This window comes from Thunnus thynnus, chromosome 9 (genome assembly GCF_963924715.1).
Source record: "Thunnus thynnus chromosome 9, fThuThy2.1, whole genome shotgun sequence".
In the NCBI taxonomy this organism is placed as follows: Eukaryota; Metazoa; Chordata; class Actinopteri; order Scombriformes; family Scombridae; genus Thunnus; species Thunnus thynnus.
The window spans coordinates 20,557,705-20,576,650 of record NC_089525.1 but is presented as its reverse complement, the minus strand read 5'-3'; the positions used below and the strand labels follow the sequence as shown (position 1 = coordinate 20,576,650).

The 18,946-nt window shown below is 40.3% G+C and overlaps 1 protein-coding gene across 8 annotated transcripts in view; it reads right to left on the bottom strand.

Moving 5' to 3' along the window:
• Positions 1–531: 531 nt before the first annotated feature.
• Positions 532–18,946, bottom strand: part of atp11c (ATPase phospholipid transporting 11C) — a 43,392-nt gene continuing 24,977 nt past the window's right edge. Inside the window, exons 6-31 of one of the 8 annotated variants that reach the window (XM_067599607.1) lie at positions 18,041–18,169; positions 17,528–17,616; positions 16,934–16,984; positions 16,448–16,512; positions 16,260–16,341; positions 16,024–16,174; positions 15,139–15,336; positions 14,001–14,171; positions 13,330–13,541; positions 13,074–13,145; positions 12,895–12,968; positions 12,680–12,783; positions 12,388–12,569; positions 11,451–11,717; positions 10,188–10,365; positions 9,959–10,061; positions 9,700–9,845; positions 9,324–9,383; positions 8,515–8,642; positions 8,015–8,150; positions 7,863–7,928; positions 7,605–7,708; positions 7,317–7,473; positions 5,390–5,480; positions 2,835–2,866; positions 532–2,559 (exon numbers count right to left, since the gene is read on the bottom strand). In XM_067599607.1, coding sequence (XP_067455708.1) covers positions 5,391–5,480; positions 7,317–7,473; positions 7,605–7,708; positions 7,863–7,928; positions 8,015–8,150; positions 8,515–8,642; positions 9,324–9,383; positions 9,700–9,845; positions 9,959–10,061; positions 10,188–10,365; positions 11,451–11,717; positions 12,388–12,569; positions 12,680–12,783; positions 12,895–12,968; positions 13,074–13,145; positions 13,330–13,541; positions 14,001–14,171; positions 15,139–15,336; positions 16,024–16,174; positions 16,260–16,341; positions 16,448–16,512; positions 16,934–16,984; positions 17,528–17,616; positions 18,041–18,169 — 3,015 coding nt within the window. In that variant the 3' untranslated portion in view covers positions 532–2,559; positions 2,835–2,866; position 5,390. Of the gene's footprint in view, positions 2,560–2,834; positions 2,867–4,307; positions 4,417–5,389; positions 5,481–7,316; positions 7,474–7,604; positions 7,709–7,862; positions 7,929–8,014; positions 8,151–8,514; positions 8,643–9,323; positions 9,384–9,699; positions 9,846–9,958; positions 10,062–10,187; positions 10,366–11,450; positions 11,718–12,387; positions 12,570–12,679; positions 12,784–12,894; positions 12,969–13,073; positions 13,146–13,329; positions 13,542–14,000; positions 14,172–15,138; positions 15,337–16,023; positions 16,175–16,259; positions 16,342–16,447; positions 16,513–16,933; positions 16,985–17,527; positions 17,617–18,040; positions 18,170–18,946 lie in introns of those variants that run through there. The other 7 variants (XM_067599602.1, XM_067599604.1, XM_067599603.1 and 4 more) reach the window with 7 other exon arrangements.

The window sequence follows — 18,946 nt, the reverse complement described above, 5'->3', positions numbered from 1 at the left end:
TTTTAATTTTTTAAACAAAGCAGGCAGCCCCTCTCAGTGTGTCCTCTCACGAATCTCCGGCACAGTGCAGTCTGGAGGTAACATGTCACAGAGTAAAAGAACAGCCTCATCTCTTTCCTTGCATCAGAAAACCCACTATTTTTAGTACAAAATGACACTGAAAGGCATGTACATTTTTCCATTTGTTAAGAACAAATCAATATTAACTTATTTTTTTAAAATCTCCATTTGGCATTATGACTGCATGTGCCATTCTATAGATATGACACAGATATGTCAAGCTACAGTCAGGAGGGGTCAAATACAAAGACCTAGTACTAGAAAAAAGATGGGAGTTATGATTTGAATATGGATCAGTAAAGTTCACTTTAAAAATCACTGACAGATATGTTAGCCAAATTTATTTACTTTTTTTAAACAGTTAGATGTAACTGATTAGTGACTGGTACTCGCTGGTTTAAACCACAAGTTAAATCACCCAGAACTATGATGGCAAAAGGAGCAGCACTGCTTCAGAGGTTCATTTTAGGGGGGGAGGGTTGGAGTGTGGTGGTGGGGGGGCTGCCTGTCTTTGCACATATGACAAAGACTATCAAATGGGATTGGCACAGGCTCATATCAGGGCTGGAGTAATAACACAGGCTAACTCAACTGGCACAAAGCTGACCACTCTCCACAATAAAAAAGATTTATGTAATAAAAATATAACATTTGTGAATAAAATCACACTTAACAATAAATATGCCAAACAGACAATACTTGTTTGTGGGAAAGAAAAAAAAAAACAAAAGAAAAGGGAAAAATATTCCAAAGAGTATCTAAAAGTGTTTGAAATCATCGCATGTTTAAATGGAATGTATGAAGCACTACACATAAGTTAAAGGAAAGAACAAAAGGCCAAACAGTTCACTCTATCATCCTGTTGGTCAGCAGATTTGACTGAAAAACAGAAGGAAGGAGATGGAGGGTAAAGCCTCAGTGGCATTAACTATGTTGACTCTGCAGGTCTGGAGTTGGATTTCTTTACTTTCCAACTTCAGCCTGACTGAAACAAATGATGCAAACTAGATAATGTGTAATGAACATAAATACCTCATTTTAGGCTTTAGTGCATGTGCGCATTTATTTGTATACAATGTGTGTTGTTAATGTGTGTTTCTCGCTCTCGTCTATCCGATACGTGCATGTCTGTGTGTGTATCTTTCGTACGTTCTTGTGCCTTAGTGACCATCTACGCAATGAATAAACCAGTTTCCTCAATAGTGCAGGATATATCTAACCGTACTACATCAACAAGGCTCAAGTAATCCTGGTTTTTCATCACACACACACACACACACAAAAAAAACAGGCATTTCTGACTATTCTCATCCAGCAAAGTTGCACTCAATTATGTAACACGCAGACACGCACACACACACACACCGACTTGTCACTTGCAGGTCACACTTGTGTGGACGGTATCGGATCGCGTTACGTGTCTGTTTCAGACTTCATCTTTTTTGGCTTTGAGCAGATGCTGTTATACATCTCTAAGCTATATACAGTACAGCACATATATTAATTTTCTCATCTTAATTGGACTCTCTTAAATTATCTCTGAGGCTGGAAGATTTAGGTCATGCTCAAAGCATTGCCAGAATATCCTTTACATCTCTAATCTATGTCTCATTCTTACATACGTATACACTCTTTTGGGATCGAGCGGCGATATGGCCCCACTTTACTTCTCTCCTAAATTAGTATTCAATAGAGATTTCAGAATCAATGAAAAACAACAAATCAACTAGAAACCAGAGAACCGTTCCAACACTCAGTTTGCTGCACTGAGTTGAACTGATGTCACGTTCAGTAACTTTTCATCTTATAAAATTTGGACCTGTGAACAAGTGAATGTATGATAATCATTTAAAAGAATAACCGTTGGAAAGCGTAATAACTGTAAAGTAGAATAACCGTTGAGAATGGGTTTATCATGTCTTATTAAAAAACGTTGCTGAATACAGTGACTGAACATCAGTGGAGTGAAGCATTCTTTTGAGCCTTCTTTCATGCAGGTGAACAATTCTTGGAGTGGATATTACAACCGCTTGTTAAAACACAGCAGTTGAATAGAGCTACTGACAAGGCAGCCGTGTATGCATTCATCTGTAAGCTAGTATTTTTTTAAAAAAAGAAGTAAAAGAAAGAAAACTCATGCCTGTCATCTGAGTAGATATTTTTAAGAATAATGCAGGGCACTGCTCTGCAGGCATGCGTGGGGAGGGGGGGGGGGGGGGGGGGGGGGTTGGGGGGTTTGGGCAGAGACGAACAGAGCAGAGAGACACATTTTTATGCCTTCGCCCCAGTCAGCAAATCTCTCTTTTTCTTCTGATTTTTTTTCTCTCCTCCTCTTCTTCATCACCTCCTTGATTTAGATCAGGCATGATGGCAGACAGCTCTGACCTGATGGGCATGGGACCCTGAATGTGGCTGATGCCACTGTTGTTTGCGAGTCCTTGCTGCCTTTCACTCGCGCTCCTTCAGGTGCTTGTAGGATAGTGGTGTGACAGCTGCGATCTGAAAAAGCACAAGCAGACGGATTTTACTCCAACGTTGACATTAAAAGCTTCTGCCAACAAGAGAAAGAAACACCTTGAAATCATCCAAAATCAGAGAAAATGCTGCGATTGGCTACATACCACCATACATAAAATAACACCTTCCCTTCCAGAGACGAACAGAAATTAGTTAAGAAATTGTTCCCGATTTCATCCAAATGTATTGATCTGTTGAGGCTCAAGCAGGGACATTGAACAGACACAGAAAGTTAGGTTTTTCTCCTTTATGTTTACCTGGATGTTTGTAGGAGGCCGCCCTCTGACAGCTAGTGGGAGAACAGAAATGCAGAATAAAAACGCAGGTTAAGCAGCTTTTGCAAAATGCTTGGTGCTATTGCTAAGTCACAGATTTCGGTGACCCTGGTCAAAAGCGATGGGGAGGTGTGACATTCAGACCTACCAACAGGGGGTTGACAATAAAAATGAAAACACCTAAAGACAACACAATATCAAATGCCCTACAATGTGTAGAGATAGAGATGCCCTTTGACCTCTAAACACCTCCAGCGCTCTTAATATTGCTGCCCTACAGGCCTAAACCACATGTAGTGAAGGATGTTGGAACATTCTTCATATAGGAAATCCTTCACGCTCTGTTCTTTTTGGACTACTTTTCTCTTTAGCCTCAGACATGTTTAAACAATTCCAATTAACTCTAAATATAATGATTGTTTAATTTATTATCTTCAGTCTGTAAAATTTCCTTTAATATTGTTATTTACCATATAAAGGACAGAGTGTTCAATATTAAATAAATAAACAAATAATGTTGGTGATGAAAAATGATGTTGTGAAATAAAAAATAATTTAGATAAATAACGTTTTATCATAAAAACGGGAACTGAATAAATATGACCTGCAATGAACTCTTAACTTGTATTGTGAAAAGAAACAGGATCCAATTTCATATTGTACACATTGTTTGTGCCATGTTTACCTATGAAAATCTTTTAAATATTTTATCATGCGGTGTTTTCATTTATTCTGTTGTCTACCCCCTGTATGTAATGCAACCTGAGGTTTCAGCAGTCACATCATGCAATGAGCCAAGCTCTCACAGATGCATTGATTATTTGCAAAGAGGGTGAGCAGACGGCGACCAGCAACACAATTGTTTGGACGTGCACACAGGACAAAATGACCACCGTGACCAGACCACCACGTTACAATCACTCTACAAATGTCACACTGGGGAAATCATAAGTCACAAACCAACTTTGTTGTTTCACACTGAAAGGTAAGTAAACCAAAGTACCACCAACAACTTCACACACACACACACCCACATACACACACATATACAGACATTCATAATACAAAAATGAGATGGACTAAAATTAAAAACAAAAATTAGGTTTTTAAAAGCGCATGCAGACGGTGATAAAAGCTTCCAAAGGGAGGCTGAAAGGAGCATCTGTATATACAAAAAAAAAAATAACCAGTTGAGTTTGCACCTTAAAGAAAAAAAAGAAGTTAACACAAAACATGGCATGAAAAAGTGCATCTCTTCAGCCAGCCAATATCAGCTTACACAACACATAGGAACACATTGGGTCTTATTGGATGTGGCCTGTATGCCATTACGCCTTAAAACTCGCTTGTTAAGCTCAGAGTTAGGGCCCAGAATTGCTGTAGAGGTTTGCTGGGGGGGTAGGTGGGGGGGGCGAGTCTTTGATTGGCTTAAATGTCCTGAAGGTGGGCTGGTACCTGTTTAAATGACAGTATTGGATTCATCTGAAAAGGTTCTCATGAGCAGGGGCCTGGCTGAAGACCGGGGAGACTGGAGGCCCCCCACACTCGACTGAACCGGCTTCTTCTGGAGGGGTGAGGCAAGAGACACCAATGACATCACTACGCTGACACACACACACACACACACACACTTTGCCTCTCTCTCCGTCTTGTGCTCCCTCTTGCACACACATATAAACACAGGGAACATACATACACAGAGACAACTGGGAGACAGGTGGACAATGAAAATCAATCCAGGTGCGTTTTTTTTTTTTTCCCCAACACTGTTTCCTCACAATAATTATTTTCAGAAGCCTCAAAAAGGAAAAAAAATTCACTGTAACAACCTGGTCAGACCTCCAAACAAGACCATCATTTTTGATTCTATTAATTGGTTGAGATTTTAACGAGGCTACTATCCTTGCACGTTTCTTAAAAGAAAGTACGAGATAATACACGCACACACACGCACGACAGACAAAATGCAGTGGCCTGCGGGGGTTGTGGTGAGTGTCCAGGATGAGGTTGTTGACTTGAGCCTCATGCAGGTTTGGGTGCTTGGACATGCTGCATTCACCTGACTGGACATGCGGAGGCAGCAGGCATTGGAGCAGCACAGGCAGCTGGGAGGAAACACTGACTGATACCAACTGGACAGACAAGGATGGAAGACTGACTACACGTTTCCAACATGGACACCTGGTCCTACTCCACACCGCTGGCGGAGTTGGGCACACACCCGCCCACTGACTAACACTCCTCCCAATTAAATATACATATATGTAAAGAACAGCACTCAAGTCGAGATTTAAAGATGCAGCCTTCCAAGGATAGCGTTCTTGATGTAATGATTAATCTGTTCTAGTCTGTCCAATCTAGCGGGGACTATAAATAGCCACAGAACACCACCCCTGAGTTACTTAAGAGGGTAAGGAAGGAGTCGAACAGTGGGAGAGGAAGGACACAACAGGTAGGAAAAACAAGCAAGACTGGTAGACAGAGAAACTCTGTGAGAAGAGACTTAAGCATAAGAGCTGACAGAAAGAAAAAGAGACCTCAGTCACTCCATGAGAAGCTGTGAGTGCTAGCGGTCTGCGACAGCATGAAGATGGTAGATGTCCCCGAGGAAGGAAGGCGATGCTTCATCTTTAGGGAGGCAGGTCCCGAGAGGAAGAGAGAACAAAGAAGACGGTGAGACAGAGTAAGAAGAATGTGTTAAAGTGCAAAAGCGAGAGTAATAGCTGGGAAAACAATGTTGGAAAGGTGGAAAATGAGTAAAAATAAGGTTAAAGGGGGTGTTCTAAATTATAATAAAAGTACTGGATAGTTACACTACACCACCTGTCTTCTTTTATTTTAGGCGGCAAACTCCACAGTATGTCTGTCAACTGACAGATACACACTCAAAAATAAAAAAACCTGGAAATGCATACCATGTTCATATTGTACATCACTGCTGTAAAACTTCCCCTCAAATATGTCCAAAACATTTGGTTTGTTTTATGACTTTTTCCAAATTAAAAAAACATCAAGACATCATTTAAAAAAAAAAAAACAACACACTCAAAAGCACAGCGCATACCACCAAACATTTCCAGCAGCATGGAAAACACATTTGCCCCATGTGGAGCTAATGGAAATGACAAAATATGTCTTCTGGATAAATTGGGAGGAAAATCAAAATGTCCCTCTGAAATGCAATAAAATAATAAAAACCCACATATAAACTGTTATGGATACTAAAGACTGATCGTAGAGACACAGTGACATGAAGAAAATACATTTTCAAAGTTCTTCTATAGTTCTTTGTTAATTGTTCTGATATATGAACATTTCTATAAAACGCAGAAATATTTTTGATGACTCATCTTGAACCCAGGGCATGTACATAACTTTATTAGATCAAATGTGAGACGACTAGGTAATGCCCATCATAAAAAAACACACTTGCTAATGGGTCATAGTAGCTTGCAGAGTGCTATGATGGAGTAGAGGTGTGTGTTTGGATGTCAGTTGGCAAATACTTAGTTTACATTTTCAAAGAATGTAGTGGACGTCTATATTTATTCATTTCTCCCTCGTCCTCCTCCTTCTGAACTACTGTAACAACACGGGTGAGGGAGGTGTAGGTAGAGTCTAAGACCAACAGTCCTCTACGGTGCCACATAGCCCCGTATTAGAGGCCGACCAATATATCGGTCAGCCAATGTTATCGGCCGATATTGGCCTATCACAGATATATCAGTATTAACATATATGTTGTCTGATATGCACCAATTTTTTTTTAGAGTTATATAGGCAGCATTTTATGTATATTTGATCCCGTTTCAAATCCCAATTCAAGTTATATATACGTATATATGTTTTTTTTGTTCTGTTTTTTATTTATAATTATTAAATTCCCAGTGAAGTTTACTGTTTCAGTGCACTGATGTCACTTTATACAATAAAGTTTATTGTTAAACTATAAAATATCATGTCTCCATTACATATATTTGTGTTTGATAACCACATTTAAGGGATCACTGCAAAAATTGTGTATATATATAAATATATATACATACATATATATAAATAAGATTATTATATCGATATCAGAATTTTTTTACTCTTTAATATAGGTATCAGCCCCAAAAATCCAGTATCGGTCGGGCCCTACTCCGTATACACAAAATCATGCCCACTTTGGAGTGATTGGATCAACTTTGAATCTTATTTTAGTCCCACTCCTAATTATATCCCACCACTGTACTTCACTCAGAAATACATCAAGGATGGACTCCATTAACAACAACTGAACCCTTGATAAAAAAAAAGTGAAAATGTCACAACAATTACATGTTAAGACTGCGCATCAAAATCTGAGAGAGAAATAGAGAAGTCAGTAGGGGGAGAGAGAGAAAGAAAGACAGAGAGAGAGCGTAAATGTAGTAGAGCGCGTCAGACCAAGTGTGTGCGTGTGTGTTTGTGGGTCAGCTGTACCTGTCGAGCGTGGGGGCCGCGGGGCTTGCGGAACACCACAAGCAGGATCTCTGGCAGTAGGCTGAGCAGGATGAGCAAGATGATGACCAGCCAGGCTGACACTGAACTCAGCATGTTGGCAAACACAAAGTACAAACGCTGCTGCCTCAGGAAAGGCCTGCAGGAGAGGAACATGTTGGTTTACATTGGCTGGAAGAGCTACAGGAGATGACTAGCCAAGAACAGAGCTGATGAAAATGAGAAATAAAAAAAGGTCAACAGCTATGACTGTATAGGTTGTTTTCTAACCATATTATTCCTCCCCAGAAGAAGCTGAAGAACACATAGAAGGCCAGGGAGCCCCAGATTACAAAGTGGTTGATCCATGTCCAGTGCCGTGTGTCCAGCGCGAGCTAGAATGACAGAAAAAGTGATTAAATGCACATGTCAAATATCCAACACTGTTTATCAAAATCAATGTTCTGCAAGACATCTGTCCCCTGAAACAGCTGCTCTAATGATACACCCTTTTTTAAAAGATAAATAAACAACAGGGGCGTAGTTTACCTTTAGTGTGACAGTAAAGACAAGGACAGTGAAGACAATCGTTCCATATGACCAGTTTCCAAAAACCTGGATTTGAAGAAGACACATGAGATATATTTAGGAGACAATGCTTCATCGTGTAATCCGATAACACACTAGGTCAGAGGACAAACCTGGCCATTATCCTGCAGTGCTGGGTTACTGAACAAAAATCGAACACCAAAGAAGAAGACCAAGCCATGGAAGACTCCTAGTAAAGTCCAGTAAAGGAAGGGTCCCCATCGCAACATGGCGTTCTTAGCAATCTCTCTGAAGAAAATCATGACAGACAAAGATGCACAGAGCCATTCTTTAATGCATGCTGGCATACAATCTCATTAAAGCACAGAAAATTAAAACTACATTTTAATATCATGCATGAAGTCTTTAGCTGCTCCATCACATAGATCAAGGTGACTTGATTAGTGACTGAGGTAGATTTCAATTGAATACATGAAAAGTAGACAAAAAAGTTCAACAATTTTTCACATTGGCAGAGTTACAATTGCTCGAAATAGTGATCTTAGATCTAAATTTTTAAAAAAAAGATAAAAATCTTCGTTTGTATGACTGCTGTTGCTCTTTAATAAAATGGAACAGCATACTGCAGATCCGGGAAAATCCCCAGGTTTACCTGTAGAGGGTAGCATTGTCCAGCAGAACCTCAATGCAGATGTGCTGTTCAAAAAGGCTGTAAGCCAGGATGGGCATAGAGGTGAAGCAGATGTTGTACATCGTCAGATAGGCCGCGTCATACAGGGGCTGGGGAGGATGGGAGCAGGAGGGGGGAAGTGAAGGGAAAGGGGTTGGTAAGGAGGAGCAGGAGGGATGGGGCAACCAGGGGTTAATATCACGGAGAGGACAAAACTCATACACACCGTCATACTTTCACATATAGTATATCATATAAGCAAGCTTATATAAATCTTTCATTTACTTATGAAAGATCCGAGTAAGGGCCATGTGGCATGAGGAAGAATAAGATATTCTCCATCACCTTTCACAACTGGACACACCAATTATTTTTAAAAGGTCATTAATTTTACTAATTAATACATTAATTAACCAATGATCTCAATCTGTAATTGCATCATTTCCCATACCTGAATCTCTAAAACTTATTGTTAAGTCACTGTGTTCATGAGAGTGTAGCTACACACACACACAGACATGAATAGGTGCCACCATGATTACATAAGATCCACATACAATGTACCATGGTGGCAGAGCAGGACACATGTCTTTCATATCTGTCTGTGAATTAGTGTCAGTACATAAACATATCAATCAGAGTTCAGACATCCCAAGGGCAGTGAGGGAGGGGCAATCTGAGGGATAGAGTCCGGCATTCAGGAGGACGAGGTGGTGTGGATTCAAGGGACACTGCCTCCTTTCATGTTCAGAACATCTTTGAACCTCAAAAGGGCCTCAGGACATACTCACTTGCTGAGAATAGCCGCAGAAGAACTGGTACAAAAACTGAGGTAAGATGAAGCAGAGGTTCTGCAGGCAAACAGAGAAAGAGAACAGGCTCACACCGATAGACAAAAACAACAAAGAACATCAAATGCATTCATGTGCTTCTCATGTAGGTACAAAAACACAACACGTTAACCTGAGTTCAACCTAAAAATCTGTTTACTTTGTTAAGAGGGCTGATCTTGTCAAATCTTGTTCTCTCAGAACACCTTGCCACATAATCCTCAAATCAAGTTTGTGGGTTTGTTTGGGAAATGCAGGCTATGCTGAGACCCGCAACAAGTTCTTCGCATGACTAATGACATGAGGTCAATGTGACAGAAGTGTCTCCTCCTCCTACCTTGTAAAAGAAATATTGCACAAGGTGAGCAATGCGAACATAGTAGAGATGCCCATGTGCCAACAAAAGTTTCTTGAGATGCTTGAGTTTGGGGATGGCATAATCACTGTTCCTCACCGCCTGCCGCCCCTCTTTACCCTTAATACCTGGAACACCAAGAACAGATAATTATGCACTGCCTTCACCAAAAGGTTGCCCGTCACTCTACTTGAGACAGTAATTATAGGTCCTTGGTCAGCTTCAGCACGAAATTTCTTACCAATGCCAACATGAGCTTCCAAAATCATACTGACATCATTGGCACCATCTCCAATGGAAAGGGTGATTGGGCTGCCTTTAGAGTTCTTCACCATTTTTACTATCTAAAGATGGAGCAAGACATGGGGCAACTTTAAAAAAAAATCTGAACATAAGTGCTCACTGTGAAAATCATGAATTCAAATCTTTAATGAATAAATATTTTCCACATCTCAAATGATTGTTCTGACCTGTGCCTTTTGCAGAGGAGCCATACGGCAGCACAGCACCGATGTGCAGTTTTGACAAATCTGCAGGAACAGATTCTTGTAGCGACTGGAATTGGATTCAGAGGAGGAGTTGAGTACCATCGACAGAGTGGCACCATCTATAATAAAACCATAGTCCTGGTTGGCCGAAGACCAGGTCCTGCAAACAGAAAAGGAAAATAATTTAAATCATCAATAAGACTGAGTTTGGTTAAATGATGTTAATACAAAAGCAAATCATAAGAAAACTAGAGAATAAGAGTCCACTCAGTAGAGTGCAGATCTCAACTAGGTGTGTCTGGGGGCATGTGGGTGATGAAGCATCTACTGCGACACCACCACAACTGCCAGATGCAACCAGCGGAGATTTGCAAAGTTTTGAATTTTTTTTTTTTTTGTATAGTCTAGTCTCAATTTTCTTTAAGATGCATAGAATAGTGTAATGGTATTGTAACCAAGCGTCCTCCTGGGTTTGCCTTACTGTATAAACTTAATAAGGAAACAATAAACGGGAAGATGAGTCCAAACTTCTCAATTTAAATGTTATTTATTTAGAACATTTTGTTGGAACACACCACACAAAACAAAACTTCTCCCTCCCTCTCCCCTCCCAAACAAAAAAGAGAGATTCTCACTCCTACCGTCCCTAACAGCTCCCTTACAGTCAAGATGGTGGCAAAGTTAACAAAAAGGGGGATATTATTCATGTCGTATTGTGTCTAACTTTACTGGATCATATCATATCAGGTATGGAATTAATCTGCAGCTCCAATTCAAGATGAGATCAAACTTTTCTATGGATGTCAAGTTTTTGAGCCACGGCAAAGGCCAAAATGTGGCCTGCAACAGACTAGGTAAGGCTTGTTTTTAGCCCAGTTTTTTGCCGGAAATGCCTTTTGCTATGTCGTACCGCATGGCATGAAATGGCGAGGACTGATGAAAAGATGAAAGTCTAAGCTTTACTAAAGGCTCATAAGGAACCGTGTTAGAAAATAGGTTTTAACAAAATTGTTAATCACCGCAACCACGAGAAGTCCTTGAGCATGCGGTCATAAATGTGCACAAAAAATTTTAGGTTGATGGGTCCAGTTGTATGCGAGATTAGCTGCCCACAGATACACACATTGACACATGGACTCACACCACCAAACGCATGATCTCTTACCAGGTTTACGCCTGGCAGAGATAATAACTTCAACATACAAACCAGAATCATGTAAAAAACCATGTAATCTATGTACCAACCTGGTGACGCCAGTCTTGACTGGTGGTGCATCCTGCACAGCTTTCTTGTGGTATTCAAGCAAGAGCTCGTGCAGTCGTTCCTCACGCCTCTTCCCTCCATCTTCCAGAGTGCGAACAGTTAGCTCCAACAGCTCTGTGCCCCTCTGAAATAATCTACAAGCATAACAGGTGGACTTTGCTGTCTCCATCTTGTCCCCTGTTAGGACCCAAATCTTAATTCCTGCCCCTTGCAGAGCCTCCATGGTCTCTGCCGCCTCGTCTTGAAGCCTGAGAGATAAGAACAAAAATAAATAAATTAGACACAATTTCAATAATGACTATAAGACAATATATGCTTTCTATTAGCATGTTTTTAAATGCTGGATTCTGGAAGAGTACCCCATGTCAACCAGTAGATGGCAGTGTGAGTTTACATTAAAAAGTTCTGAAAAGAGGGACATTGAGCCGTCACTACTAGGTCATACAGGACAAAGACTAGCAGGAGTCTGGTGACATCTGACAAAGGGCAAGAAGCAGGAAAAAGCTGCTGGACATGCTTGAAAGCCTTTACAATAAAGCAGCTGCAGGAAGTTTAGAAACAATATTACAAAGAACAAATTACTTCATTACATTAGAGCAAAAGGGAAGTGATCTGTTATAAGAACAGTACTGTATATCAGAAGTGAAACAATGCTCCAAATGACACCACCTCCTACAGTATATTTAGATGGGGCTCAAATGCCAGCAATAGCTGTAATGTTAACTTGGCTGATGCTGGTTTATGACACTATGTTTTTTGCCAGCCTCAGCAAACTTTTGACCTCCTCTATCAAGGTGTGTTGTGAGATTTCTTGCCTCATTGATACTTGGCACTTGTCTTTATCGAGAGGGAGGGGAGAGGAAGGACAACAGCAGCGTGCAAAATAACAAAATGCAATTATGTTTTGTGAGTACCCACCGATCTTCTACAGCGGTAGCTCCTATTAGACTCATGCCGGTCTCCACCTGATTGTAAATAGCCATGAGCTTCTCCTCTCTGTCCTGCAGAGCCAGTCTAGCTTCCCTTAGTCCTGCATCTGCCTGGGCATACTCCTCTGCACTGAGATGTTTGTAGGCCACACACAACGTCCTGTAGCCCTCCTGCACAGTGAAACACACACTGTTACAGCAAGAAAACACAAAATAATCTGCTATGAAATCATTACAGCGATCTGAAGATTTGGAAAGACAATGTTGCTTTTGTAACCCACTGTTGCATTACGCTCCACGTGCATACGTATCCTTTCGACCTCCTCCTGTCTGACACGGGGAAAGATGGAAGAGTCTGCTCCCTTACAGAAGAGCAGTGTATCACCTGGACACAAAAACACACACAAACATACATACACACAAATACAGAGCATGGTCAGAGCTGAGGGCCATCACTAAATAGCAGTCAATGCAATAAGCCTAATAGTAATCTCACCTAATTTGGATCTGACGATTACACTCATTCGCCTTCTCACTGGGTCAAAGTTCAACACGTGAAGCAGGTCATACCTTTAAAATGGAAATAAAATGAGTTCCTTGGTGTAAATGTGAATACTGAAAAAGAGATGAATATCAAGAAAAATGTATAATTGAGTTTCGAAATGACAGACTTACATTTCAACATCGTTGTTCCTGTTCAGAATTTTCATGGTTTTACTTTCAAGACCCAGAAATGTGAAGCCATACCTGCAGGTGGAGACAAACCATCACAAATGAGTAATTGTGTACTCAGGAACAGTGTGAATGAGTGTAATAAACTGTATATCATCTAAAGACTTCACATTCATATTCATCCATATTTAACTGACTTTTAAATGATTCGAACGCTTAGTGCATTTGTCTAACTCACTCTTAACAGCCCATCTCTTACCTCATGGCACCCTTGACCAGAGCAACCTCATCAGGTGAAGAGGCTATAAACCCTCTCTGCTTCAGTGGTTCATGGAGCATATCTCCATCCACCCCTAAGCCATCCACCTGGTCCATCAGTCCGTCCCCTTGGACCTGATCTTGCTCTGTAGACTCCTTCACCTGAACTGTGTGGCACAGACACAGGGCACGTAGAAACAGCTCTTCCTTCTCCTGACAACACAACATGAATGTGAATTAATACAATTAAATAACAAACTCAATTTCTCTTAAATTAATTATGAAATCATTTTTTTTTAAATGGTGCATCAATCAACAATTCTACTTGCACTAATTTGCAGCCACACACCGAGCCATATACAGTAGCTGGAGTTGAGATAAAGACTTGTCTAAATTGACTTCTTATCAACAGATATGGGAAAGTGGTCTCAGACTTTTGGACCATACTGGACATGTTGAGGTGCAACCATCTGTAAAGTGTTATCAGGTGCTCATGTCAAGAGCACACAGCCACTCTGCTGCCTCTCCATGTTGAGTGCATACGTTGACATGTCAAGGAGATTGTATGTGGTTGACCTGTGAAGGGTCTTTCTGAGCAACGAGCTATGTAATGGCCATATGTTGCTGCTTGTGTGACTTTTACAACAGATGGAGGGACACCACAACACCCACCTTGCCAGCTTTCTGCTGTAGTTTGCTCACAGGTCCATCTGTGACACAGAACACATCCAACTCTGAGCTTGTGTCCCTGTACTTGTACTGGAAGCCGTCGATACAGCACTCTATGAACTCCATGTTGTTCTGAGTAAGGGTGCCCGTCTTGTCTGTGAAGACATACTCCACCTGTAAACAATGTGATAAAAGACCATGACTCTTCCAAACCCATAAATATTCAGTTGCCCATTTAAACAGATTCCAACAATAAGATTAGGCAATTACTCCCTTGAAGAATAACATTGCATTAATCAGATTTATGAAGCGTCACTTTTAATTGAAGTAATCATCTGGCAAACCAAGTGTGACTCATTTCTGACTGCGGAGTTAGAAATGCCATAAAGAAAAAACAGAAGTCAGAAGAGTGCCAGTCTGGTGTAATTATCAAGAGCTCGTATTTTACAGTAGCGCTGTACAGATCAGTCTCAAGACCACATTTTGATGATGGACATCAGTCTTGCCTTGGACTCACTCATAACTTTAGATTTTACTTTTTAAAATTTTACAAAAACAAACGAATATTTTAGTTTAGTAGATAGGTGTTTGTGAAACAAAAGCATTATAATGTAGAAGCTTTTTTCCATGAATGATGAACCGTCACTTCACTGCACTGGACCTGAGTAATTTGGTGTAAAATTATTTTCTTTTACATTTCAAACAATACAATTTCTGTACAGCAGTAGTGTTTTATTTAATTTATTTATATAATTTATTATTTTACCTGTTTTGAGTTTTTTCAAAGTCAGTGAATTATAAGGTACTAGCTCTTGAACAGTATGTCTCCTTGTATTTTACTTAAACTGTTTCACTTGTAATGTAAATTACGAATAGGCACACATATTTATGGTCATGCTCTACTGTATATAAAGACTCCAAATCTTCTGCTCTTGGTTTCAATGTACATACAGGTCAATTCAGTGTTTTCCAGAACATTTTGATCTGTCTTTCCTTTCTTTTTTAAATCTGGAAAGATGAACTATGCATTCCAGGTCTTTCAGAAGACACGGGAACCCTGAGTTTGCAGAGAGGAATTCCCCAATGACACACATTTATTCGATTCAAATATGGTTTAATTGATATTATCCATCTGTCTGACCTGTCCCAGCTCCTCATTGAGGTCTGAGGTGTTGACCAGTGCCCCTTCCTGGATTTCAGGGTCAAAAAAATCCTTGTCCCAGGCGATGAAAAAGGATCCCAAAAACTTCTGCATCTCAACCGTCACGTACATGGACACCGGAATGATGAAGTTGAAGAGCACCATGAAGGACAGGAAGTCAGTGAACATCTTTAGATACTGTTGGGGGAGAAAAGGAGAACACAAATTTAAAATGTACATTTTATTTTGTCACCAGACATTGCTGGGCAGGTGATTTATCACAGTCTGACTGCACTGTACTCTATGTTAATAACATACATTGCGTGCCTCAGTTAAGTACCAGTAGTCCTTGAGTATCCAACAACAAATATGAAGACATGATGGCAATTGCAATGTTGTATCGTGATGTTCACAGTTCACTGAGTGCTAGGGCAGAAGGTTAACAGCTAGTGAAATGGACTGTGTCACAGTGTAGATCTGCAGTGGCCATTTTTCTGAGAGGAGTTTTACTTGTGTGGACCAGAAGAGGCTAGGGCTTGTAAAACGTTTTAATACGATGGATGGAGCTCAGCTGAAGTTACAACTGCAATCCTACAGATGGGTAAGTATTTACTGAGCGCTTCTAGCTACAATAATATTTGCTATACATGATAATATACTGATGCTGTGATGGGACTTTTTCCTGTGTGGCTCTCTAGACGTGTAACTGCAGATATTTCACTTTCAAGATGTGCATGATGCAAAGTACTGATGAGTGATACTAATTTAGAAATTTCACATTGTTGGACTGTGCTTTCTATAACATCAATGCAATGTCGTTGTGGTGTGTCACAGTTCGACTGCTTCGACAACAAGGACAGGCAGGTTGCTAAAATGCATACTCACCAGATTGGTTTCCTTCTCTCTTTTCGTCTTCTCATTGTACCAAGGCTCATCCTGCCCAGGCTTGCTCTGCCATACATACTTCAGTATAGTGCACACTAGGGCCTTGCTCACCAATATACAAAGGTAAACCAGAAGGAAGGCATTGATGGACCTGAAAATAAAATAAATCAAATATGTGAGTACCAGAGGTATGTCACATAGTTAAAGCTTGTTTACACCGTTTTCTCTAAACTTACTTCTCCACAGCAGAGCGTTTCTGAGACTTGCCCTGGTAGTTGAGAGCCATTTTTGTCTCCATGCCAGTGTAAACAGCAACACCTTAAAAAAGAAAAGGAGCAGAAAAAGGATGCTCTTTTTAAATACTGAACTATCTTCAGTAATATTAATACACTAATATAGTTACTGTCAATAACATTTGACTCACCACAAATTTTCTTAGTGTTCTTTAAAGTTGCCCCTTTCAACAGTAGGTTTTCTGGGCCTAAAGACCTGCACAAACACATCAGTACATCAAACAGTTCAGTCACACAGAAGCTGTGCAATCCACACACTCCTCCATTCTCTAAATGGAAACCTGGCAGCCAAGCTGGCATCCACTCTAAAATATGCAGGGACAGTACACGGTATGACTGCAGTCTGGGCTTACACCAGCTCCAGTTTTCTTGAGAAGGACACTGGTATTTGTTTATATGGCTATTACAAAGCAGTCAATGATAAATGCCTGTGGCAGAGGTTTGGAAGGAGTAGCTGAAGCCATGCCAGCCTGTTTTAATTTTAATGCTTGTCTGCAATAAAAGGATCAATGGAATAATGATTTGTTGGTGATGCAAAGGGAAACAAATGAGTGCTTAAGCAACTGTGTTTTGATTTAGCTCTCTGAGCTGACATGGTCGTGCATGAGCACTCTCACCTCACTGCAGGCTCCTGATTGCTTTTGTAGATGTGCATACGACCGACGAACCTAGAACAAAAATACATACACGCTTAGAATCTGAGGTCATTTGTAAAAAGTATAAAAAGTATGTGTGATGTTTGTTTTGCATATCATTCAATCTGTCTATACTAGAGTGGATTTGAACTTGGGGTATCCAAATCTATGCAGAGTTGATTTACTTTAAAAAACTGTAAGTACTCATTGACCTAAAATCAGGAGCAGAGGTTTAGGAGCCAGCTAATTATAGGTGATTAGCCAGCAGCATGCTGTCAGTTTTATTGACCCTGAATAGTAAGCATTTGGCACTTAGCACATCTAAAACACCACTTTGATGTGTGGCTAAATGACAATATTTCTACTCCTTGCCCCAAGGGGGAGCTAAAGGCTTTTTGTTGACTGCGCTAAGATTCCTACTAATGAGCAATAATCAATTCTGAGCTGGTCAGAACAAAACTGCTTGAATTTGACTTTCATTTCTTGAGAAGTTCAAGACATTTCCAACTGGCAGTTGAGTTGAGCAATGCATGCTTGTAGTGTAAATCTGTTGGGGCCACATGATGAAGTGCCTACTTGTAAAGGTCAGGCTGTGGCTGTTCACACTCGATGGTGGCATTGAGAGATTCCAGATCCTTCTCTGTGTCTGGCACTGTGTAGTGTGTCTGGGCAAGTGGAAGAGGCAGAGAGAGAGAGAGAGAGACAGAGTGTAAGCGCTGACTGGGTCAGGTCAAGAGATCCTTTTAGCCTTCCTCTACCCCTCACACATGGGTACCACAGGAAGACAAATGATACCCAGATACTGTGACTCACAGTTGAGCACAAAAAGGAACAAACATATATTTTTGAGGAATTAGACAAGAGAAACTTGCAGATTTTTTTCAGAAGCAACAGGTTCCAATGTACAAGAAAGTACAGGTAGAAAATTGCAAAAATTGTTGAAAATGAATGCCTACTTCCTTCCCATAAACCCAATAAGCATTATATTCACAAATATGTACAGTATAACCAATATAACTTTTACAAAATGGCAAAAATACCAACAAAATTTGCAAATAATGTGGGGAACCGCAAAGAGGTCCACATTACCTTATGGTTGGACTCTCCATCCAGACTTGCTGTGGTAACGAAACATGTATCGTCATCTCGGCTAGATTTCAGCAGTATTAAATCACAGGGAAAGGTCCCATCTTCCTCTACCTCCACAACATCTCCAACCTGGTCAAAGAAACACAACCAAAAACAATTGTAAATACATTCCATGGTTGTTTTTCTCTCCGTTTCTTAAGCACCAGATCAGAAGGATTCAGCACCTGACAGGATAAGTGACAAAGGTTTAAACAATCACATTTAAAGGTGCTTCAAGTAATTTTACCACTAGGGAGCAGAAGGACTCCAAAAAGAAACCACATACCAATCACCAATTTTTTTTATCAAGTTTCTGTGGCTAATGTGTTTGCAAACAAGCTGCCTGCTTACAAATAGTATAGCATAAACAGAGCAACATGAGTAACACCAGACACATTTTAGTTCAATATTCACTCACCTTTTAATTCTAGATTAGTCTGCCAACTAGTGAGAAAAGACAACTGTCTCTCTTTGGCTTGCTAAATGTTTACTTTAACTCTCTTCCACTTTGCAGCAGGAGGTAGCTGACAGTTAACTTGTGTGAGCTCCTGCGCTGAGAGCAGCTGCCCACAGTTTTAGACCTAACAATAATGTTTTGGTTTTGACAGCTGGGTGTTGATTCTCAGTGGTGTCAGCAGCAGTAACAACCATTTAAAATAACCAGAAGTTGGTTCATATATTGCCTTATGAATGTTACACTTTTGAGAACACAAATAAATCTTTGAAAATACTACAAGGATCATAGCAGACAGATAAAAATATGCTGCAAAAAAAGCACCTGCACACAACATCCTGGATACATTTGTTACCAACACAAACATGTTTGAACAACTAAGCAGTTGAGCAGACAGAGGATGTTCTCCCCCG